Source organism: Primulina huaijiensis, chromosome 6, assembly GCF_012295235.1.
Source record: "Primulina huaijiensis isolate GDHJ02 chromosome 6, ASM1229523v2, whole genome shotgun sequence".
Lineage (NCBI taxonomy): Eukaryota > Viridiplantae > Streptophyta > Magnoliopsida > Lamiales > Gesneriaceae > Primulina > Primulina huaijiensis.
Window position 1 is genome coordinate 11,845,829 of NC_133311.1, and position 8,476 is coordinate 11,854,304.

General features: G+C 37.2%; 1 protein-coding gene across 1 annotated transcript; it reads left to right on the plus strand.

The window, feature by feature from the left end:
• Positions 1-13: 13 nt before the first annotated feature.
• Positions 14-1,567, plus strand: LOC140979608 (uncharacterized). The gene is made up of 2 exons (XM_073445091.1): positions 14-377; positions 854-1,567. Exons 1-2 carry the CDS (start codon positions 15-17, stop codon positions 1,415-1,417), a joined length of 927 nt encoding a protein of 308 aa, XP_073301192.1. The 5' UTR covers position 14; the 3' UTR covers positions 1,418-1,567.
• Positions 1,568-8,476: the final 6,909 nt, after the last annotated feature.

Genomic DNA, 8,476 nt, shown 5'->3' on the forward strand with positions numbered 1-8,476 from the left:
TTTTTGTAGTAGAGATGGAGTTTAGAACAAGTAGCAGCAAAGGACATGACAAGGGAAAAAAAGTTGAGAAGACTAGGCGTGTGTGGACAACAAGAGAGGAAGATGTTCTCCTTCAAGCATTAAAGGAAGCTGTCAATCACGGCTGGAAGAGTGAGAATGGATTCCGAATTGGTTATTTGGGTTTTTTAGAAGATTCCATGAAAAAGACATTCCCAAATACATATTTGCGGGCCAATCCTCATATCAATTCAAAAATTCATGTATGGAAAAAGTTTCATGGTACATTAATGACATTGTTAAGCAAGAGCGGAATAGGTTGGAATGAAACTGAAAAAATGATTGACGCCACAAATGAAGCATGGGAACTCTTTGAGAAGGTAAATACTCAACTGGTATATCAATCTAGACTTGGATTCACATTTTTTTTATGATGGCCAAGTAATGGACAAGATTCAGAGTGGTACTTAATTGCTGTCATCAATATTTATATAATTAATAGCTTGTAGTAATTTACAGTGCCACAGATGAACAGAAGAGGAAACAAAAAGGTAGAATTTCTACAAATTTTTAATGTTTGGATTGGACTTTGGAGGTGGGCAGTTGGGGAAGGCAAATTTTTAGGCTCAGTGCTCTGCTCTCCTATGAATATATCCATATTCTGTATAGAATTATACTGAATTATTAAAAAACAAAAGTACTGAATTGGAGGAGGCAGTTGGGGAATGTACAATATAGAATTATACTGTACATTCCAGTAGCCTGATATCTTGCGAATTCAGCTGCTTTACTTACACATTCGTGTATATTCTTGTGACAAGTTATGACCTAACAATTTCAGTAATTTGCCACACAGATGGACAGCAGTGTCCATGGGATGCGGTATAGGTCTTGGCCATATTATAATGATTGGTGTGAGATTTTTGGACGCGATCGTTCAACTGGAGAACGCTCTGAGAGCTTTGCTGATTCCGTACAGGAAGATGACTTGAACTTGGGGAATACTGATGGTGGTGCAGTGGGTGTGGGGTTGGACAAGTTTTTGGATGGGTTTGAGGATAATGCTGATTCAATTTTGGTCTCAGACCCTATCTTTTCTGACGCAACATCAGGTAAGAAATCTGTGGGCAAAAAACGCAAGCGAAGTGCTGAAATAGAAGACCGAATTGTCGATGCTATGAACAAATTCAGTGACATGACACATGTTAGCATAGATGAGCTCTCAAAAAAAATTGGATATGATCCTGTTGCAACTAAAGATGTGTTCGATGCTATAAGTGCAATTCCAGGAATGACAGTGGATGAGAGGGTGTTTGTAGGTGACAAGTTAGTGGAGAATCCAAAGAAATTGGCATATTTCTTCAGTTTACCAGACGAGGCTCGAAACTCCTTGGTCAAGCAAATCTTAAAAAAAGAGTGAGTTTGATATCTATTTCTTAGACCACGTATTGATCTTCTATTTTAGACCAATTATGTTTTGAGAAACATGGTTGAAAACAATGATTTATTTTGTTTTGATTGTGAGCATTTTCATAGATTTGTCGTACTACATTCCGTACTTTGGTTTTATTTTTTTTTATTATGCGATTGTTTGAATTTGGCTATGTTGTTTGGTATCTCTTTGTTTAAATAATTTAAATGAATTTAAGTTAATGTTAAATGTTTATTAAATACATACATATATACAAATATATAGATACATATATATACACAAACAAATATATATATATATATATTTAAAATTACTCTAGCGTAATTATATAGCGTAATTTAAGAATTGAGATATGCAATTACAAGATCATGATAACAATAAAATATAAGTTTTTGTGATAGGGTTAATTTTGTCATTACAATTAAATATATAAATTTAATCACTCTTGTTAAAATCATACCAAACATTCAACATATTATCTTATCATTATATTTATCCTTGATTTATCATTATACTATTTATCCCTTACTTATTATATCCTATGTACCAAACAATGCCTTAGTGTCCAAGAGATTTTTATTGTTCAATACTATAATGGGAAAGAAGACATGGACTCGTGACATTCTCTCATAAATGTCGGATACACGGTACAATTGTGTGTACAGTTTAAAATTATTAACAGTGGAACCAACACCAATAAAGAGACCAAGGAACCCGAATGTTTTGACTAATGAAATTGCTAAATCGACAAGTATTGTGAAGCTTTCAACATCTTCTTCAATTCATCTTTATTCGAGTTGTTCGCACATGCTACATAGTTATATCAAATCATTTAAGGATCACTTTGTGCAACATAGCTTTACTCAATCAATATTTCTACACTTAAACTGAGTTGTGTAGTTGTAAACTGTCAGAAGCTTGTTTCTAGATAGATTGTAGTTTTTGGGAATTTCTAAGATTTTAATCTCAATAGGGTTGTGAAACGTCCCTTACTTTTAACTTTAAAATTTAAATAAATAATATGGAATTTTTTTTAATAAATGTTTTCTTTTCACTTCAAAACCATCCAACATAAAAACTAATAATTTTAAAACCTCAAATGCATAAAAATCCATAAATCGTCAACCAAAAAATCGTACGTCAATTTTAAAATAATTCAACGACTAAACTTCGAAATAAACATAAAATCTTTAAATAAATCATCCTCTAAATTTTTACTTTTAAATCTTAAATCTTAAACTAATATGAAAAAATAAATGTCTCTCGAGAGTTTACTATAGGACCCGATCCACTCAAGCGTCAGCGCCTCCCTCAAAATCATCCTCACCTACGAACATTCAAACCTAGTAAGTCTAATGACTCAGCACCTTCTAACTATACGTAGAAAATAATACATATACAGGTACATGCAGCTTTAAAATATATTTTTTAATAAAATAAATTGGCGTAAAAACTCGTAAGCATATATCATTTTCATAAATCATTTTTGCATATAACATCATAAACCATTCTCTCATCATATATCATTTTGGGTGAAGTTTGATCCTTGAAAGTGACTATCCTTTATCATTCATCATCTGGTCGACTCATCATTCTATATATACAAAGTACCTGGGGACAGAGCGTCAGCAACTCTCGTCACTGGGCTATAGCCAAATATGAAAATATGATCGTTGGGCTCTCTCTGGGAACTTCTCCCAAAACGGGCCCCCTCTGGAGTCTTTTCTCTTACGATATCCGCATTTATATTCTCTGTGTCACAGTCAATTTACATCTTTCAAAATATTTTTCTTTTTCTTTTTATTTACAAAATATTGATTTCTTCCAAAAGTCGTAAAATAATATTTTTTCAAGAAAAATCGTACAACCTTTGCATATATCATAAAATATCACATTCTTATAATATCATTTAGCATGTATTATGATTCATCGGGACACTGTCAGACCTTTCGAACTACCCGGGACGTAAAACGACCATTTTACCCATGGACCTCGAACTTTTCAATTTTGACTTTTTCTTACTTTTATTGATTCGAACTTATCCCGTACCATCATAAAAGCTTAAATTTGACTTCTAATATTTTTCTTAGACGTAAACCTGAGCCTTTCGATTTAAGGACTTAATTACTAAACCGTGAAGCGTTTTAAACCCGAATTAATTCCAAACTTAATATTTTCTTCCCAAATTATAAACTTCACTTCCTCGACCCTTTTTCACCCTCGTGAACCACGGACCAGCCCATCTAGACCCATGGTTCGAATCCTATTTCTTTCCTAAGCCACGATCGAACCGTTTTTCTCCCAACATGTCATCGCACCCAAACTCTCGAGCCACCTTGGACCAGACCACCCTCCTGGACCACCCTGGACTCGCCCTAGCCAGCCTAACCCGACCACATCCATCTACTGCACGCGAGTCGCGCCTCTCTTCACGTTTCCTCCCTAAAGCCTTGCGGTTTTCCCTTCCCTCGAACCACTGGACCACCAGCGCCTAGCCATTCGTGAGCTAACCCTCTGGGGCTTGAAGACTGAGCGGTAGAAGTTGGCGGTGGCACAACCCTATACAGAAACCTTGCTTTGATACCAACTGAAACGTCTATTAGTTTTAAAAAGTGCGGAATTTTTTTTTTAAAAGCTCGCATTTTCGAAATATCATTTAAACGTTTCGCATGCATGCGCTCTACAGAAAAATATAAGATTTAAAAATGATCTTAAGTATTTGACAGTAAAAATAGCGCAGTTTTAAATAACCAAACTCGTCCAAAATCATACGTAAACATAAACGTATAAAAATCATCAACGTAGCAAAATGTTCGTATGCTCTCAAAACTCGTAAATCATAATGCGAAAAACATGCGGTCCTCGGGTCATGTCACCGCACCAGAGCTGCCTACTCAGAGTTCTGCACCTCCAGTCTCCTCTGCATCAAACTCACCTGCATCACACATGCCTAGTGAGTCTAAAAACTCAACACACCTGTACCAGTAATAACAAGTATATATACGTAACACGCAACAGTGAAAATTAGCATAATCAACATACATTTCGTGTCTGCAGTAAAAATCGTGTAAGTAAACGTGTCCTTTCAAAACATGTTAATAATCATAGCATGTATCATTGTATCAGCATATACGTGTTAAATCATGTCATCTCATGTCATCATAAACGTATACATTTTTTTAATTGAATTCAGTTCATTAGTTGTGACTTTTGTATCAACTCTATCGTGAAGTTATACCCCCGGATTCCCATTAAACAAAAAAGAATTCTTTTTCACACTTCAGTGATTGAATTTCTATGTTTAGTCTGATAGAAAATAAATAAAACTAAAGAATTGTGGCTCGAATGACTATTCATCTATTGAATTTTTATGCAAACAAATAGGGGGCAAGAAAACTCCCGGGAAATAGTGAGAAGCTTCATAGGGTCTTTCTGTCTAGGTGCAGGTAGTCCGCATCTTCACAGGCATGTCTATTTCACCGAGCCTCTCTCCGAGACAGTGCCCAGCGGCCACTGAGCCTTGGCCTCAACTCATCATATCTCATGTCATCGTATACATATATATCATCAGTCACAACCCACTCTCATCCTTCAAAAACATCATCATATTCACCACTTAATAAAATCATGCATATACGTAATTTTTACTTTTAACCAAGCATGCAACGTATTTATCGTAATTACATAAAAATTATGAACGTGATGCATAAACATTTAAATCATGATAAAATATGCTCAGGGCGCTGTCAGGACCAAAATCTCACCCCCGAGTGCAAAATGACCATTTTACCCCTGTAAACCAAAAAATTATTGTTTTGCCCTTAGACGTAAAATTCCACATTTTCTTAATTCTATTGACTCTAACATATCCCAAATAATTATTTAAGCCAACCTGAATTTTTTCATATTTTTATTTGTCTTAAATCGATAACTTTTAAATTAATCTTTAAATATAACATTAATGCATTTTAATCCCGATCCTAGCCACGCTCGATCTGCTCTATGGACGGAACCAGCAGCACTCAGGCCTTCCTCAGCCACGTCTCAGACCCCACATGGTCTAATAGGGGAAGGGGTGTGTCGGTTGTTGAAGAATAATAGGGGAAGGGGTGTGTCGGTTGTTGAAGAATAATAGGTGTAGGGTAACACTAGTAAAATAATTAAATGATTAATTAGTAAGTAGATAATGGGCCCTAATTGTTTAATTAAAAGTTTAAATGTGAGGCCCGGGGCCGAAGAGGGCAGGGGGTGATCGCGGGTGCCATGAGGTTGCAAGCACAATGAGCGGCTCCTGGCAGGCTTCTAGGCGGAGGGAACATGAATGAACCGATCTTACATCGGAAGGAGAGGGATTCCGAGACTGTTCAATGTAATATACTGTACAGTTGAAGAGGGCTTAAAAAATTTGATATGTACTATTCATACCACGAAGGTGTATTTTCTTTTCGGTAGCTCATCACATAAGAACTCTAAAGTTAAGCGTGCTTGACATGGGACAATTCTGGGATGGGTGACCTCATGGGAAGTTTGTTAGGGTGCGTGTGAGTGAGGACATAAGCACGCTGGAAAGACTCGTCTTGGTACAGTGAGGACAGTCGTCGAATCTGGGGCGTTTCAGTTGGTATCAGAGCCGACCTCTTCTAATACGGTGTGGTTCGGGGACGAACCAAGCGGAAGCTGGTGGGCATGTGAGGCCCGGGGCCGAAGAGGGCGGGGGGTGATCGCCGGTGCTATGAGATTGCACGGACAATGAGCGGCTCCTGGCAGGCTTTTAGACGGAGGGAACATGAATGAACCGATCTTACATCGGAAGGAGAGGGATTCCGATACTGTTCAATGTAATGGACTGTACAGTTGAAGAGGGCTTAAAAGATTTAATATGTACTACTTATACCATGAAGGTGCATCTTCTTTTCGGTAGCTCATCACATAAGAACTCCAAAGTTAAGCGTGTTAAACATGGGGCAATTCTGGGATGGGTGACCTCCTGGGAAGTTTCTTAGGGTGCGTGTGAGTGAGGACATAAGCAAGTTGGAAAGACTCGTCTTGGTACAGTGAGTGCAGTCGTCGAATCTGGGGCGTTACATTAAAAAATATATTTAAGCCCAATAAGCTTAAAAGTTGTCCCATTAATCTCAAACATACTCCCGAGAAATATTTCGTGTTTAGATTTTTTTTGAAAATATTAACCAAACCCTCAAAAAGTCTCCTGATTAGATAAAATTTGCGCACCGTAAAAATTTAAAATCCTGCGGGTAAAATATCCAAAAAATCACATTTCTTGAAAAATACATGTAAAACATCTTATATTAATTAATAAAAATTACCCATGTAGCAAAATAATTTTCCTGAAAATTCTCCGGTCTCCGATCCTCGTTTGAGCGTGAAATGAAACTAGAAGCCCTAATGCATGAACTTTTAAAATTTTGTGAAATAATTACTACCATGCATGAATTATGCATAAAAATATTTAAACACATAATTTAATTAAAAATTCTATATTGCATGCATTCTGGTTACATGAATTAAATTTCTGGACCTTACAATTTATTACAGCATTCAGGACACTTACAGGGCTTCTAATATTTTTCAGGTGTAAAATGACCGTTTTGCTACTGAAACCCTAGTTTTCCCATTTTACCCCTGAACCTTAACATTTCGACCCGAATCCATCCAAACTTACCATAAGATATAAACTCGAGCCATGTCACTAACTTCCGTAATTTATTTTAAAACTTGAACCGAAATCCCGGTTTTAACCAGATCAACCCGAATCTTAACCAAACTTTACCAAAATTTTACCATAGCTTATTAACACCTAACCAACCCTTTTTCAACCCAAATCAAGCCGTTTAGAACCCACGGAAAGGCCTAGAATCTGCTGGAATTTTTCTGCACTTATTCGAACAAACCTTAGTTCTAACCATCCACGAGTTCCTTCGATCCTATCCCTTAACTATAGAGACCAGACCCTGACCAGCCTTCCTAGGACCAAGACCGACCCCTTAGGACCCTACTGAATCAACCCTAAAGAACCATGCACGAGCAGCCCACCACTCGCACACCCTATGATCAAGCGGCCAAGCCGCGATGCCTACAGCCCTTGTCCTCGCTCCAACCGCCCCTTAACCCATCTAGGACCACCCCACAGCCCTCCTAAGTCGCATGGATGCTGCCCAATCCCTCGCATGCGCCTGCACCCTTCAAGAACCAAAATCGAAACCCTAGTTCCCTTAAACCCGAAAATCGCACAGCCCCATCATCCTCCCTTACCAGTCCTTAACCGTGCATCTAAGAGTCCTTAAACCCGTTGAAAATTAATCCCCTACCATCCCTAACCTGGCAGCCGCATCTTTTACTAATTTCCATCAAGAATCATGCAAGAAAAATCAAATTTTCCATGTATATATCATAAAAACGAAAATACCATTATGCTTAATAGATTTTTCATGCAATAACATATATTTACACATAATATAGTATGAGTGATGAGAAAAGAAGGAATAAGGCGTGCTTTTGTGTGATTCATGCATGAATATTCGATTCTAGATACGAAGGAATGTTGCTGGAGACACGGGAAAGCTTTGCTGCGTTCTAACCTTCAAAACCCGACGTGAATTGCTAGGAGGCGTAGGGTGTGTGTTCGTGTGTGGCTGCTAGGGAAACACTGGCCCTAGGTTTCTCTTGGTGTTTAGGCGTGTGATTGTGTAGTTTAGGGCTTGGGAAAAATTAAGTTTTGACATAAATAATAGTAGATAATTGGGCCCAATAACCTTAGTATAATAGGCCCCTTAGAATGTAGGAAAAATATATCGTTTGGGAAGGTTTTCGAAAATATTAACCGAGCCTCCAAAAAAGTCCATGTTTTTGTCAAAAATCGATTACCGATTTAAAATATGACTCGACATGTAAAAAAATCAAAATATATCATTTTCGAAAATTACCTTTTAAATATACCATATATCAAATAATTAAAAATAATCATTTAAAAAAAATTTCCTTTACAGTCCCAGGTCTCCGTTCCTCGGTCGCATCTCGAATAACCCT

What these genes read in the sequence shown, in the direction of transcription:
- LOC140979608 (XM_073445091.1), top strand. Translation starts at nt 15, where the DNA reads ATGGAGTTTAGAACAAGTAGCAGCAAAGGACATGACAAGGGAAAAAAA. An exon ending in CATGGGAACTCTTTGAGAAG is followed by an intron (nt 378 to 853) that starts GTAAATACTCAA and finishes TTTGCCACACAG; the next exon opens with ATGGACAGCAGTGTCCATGG.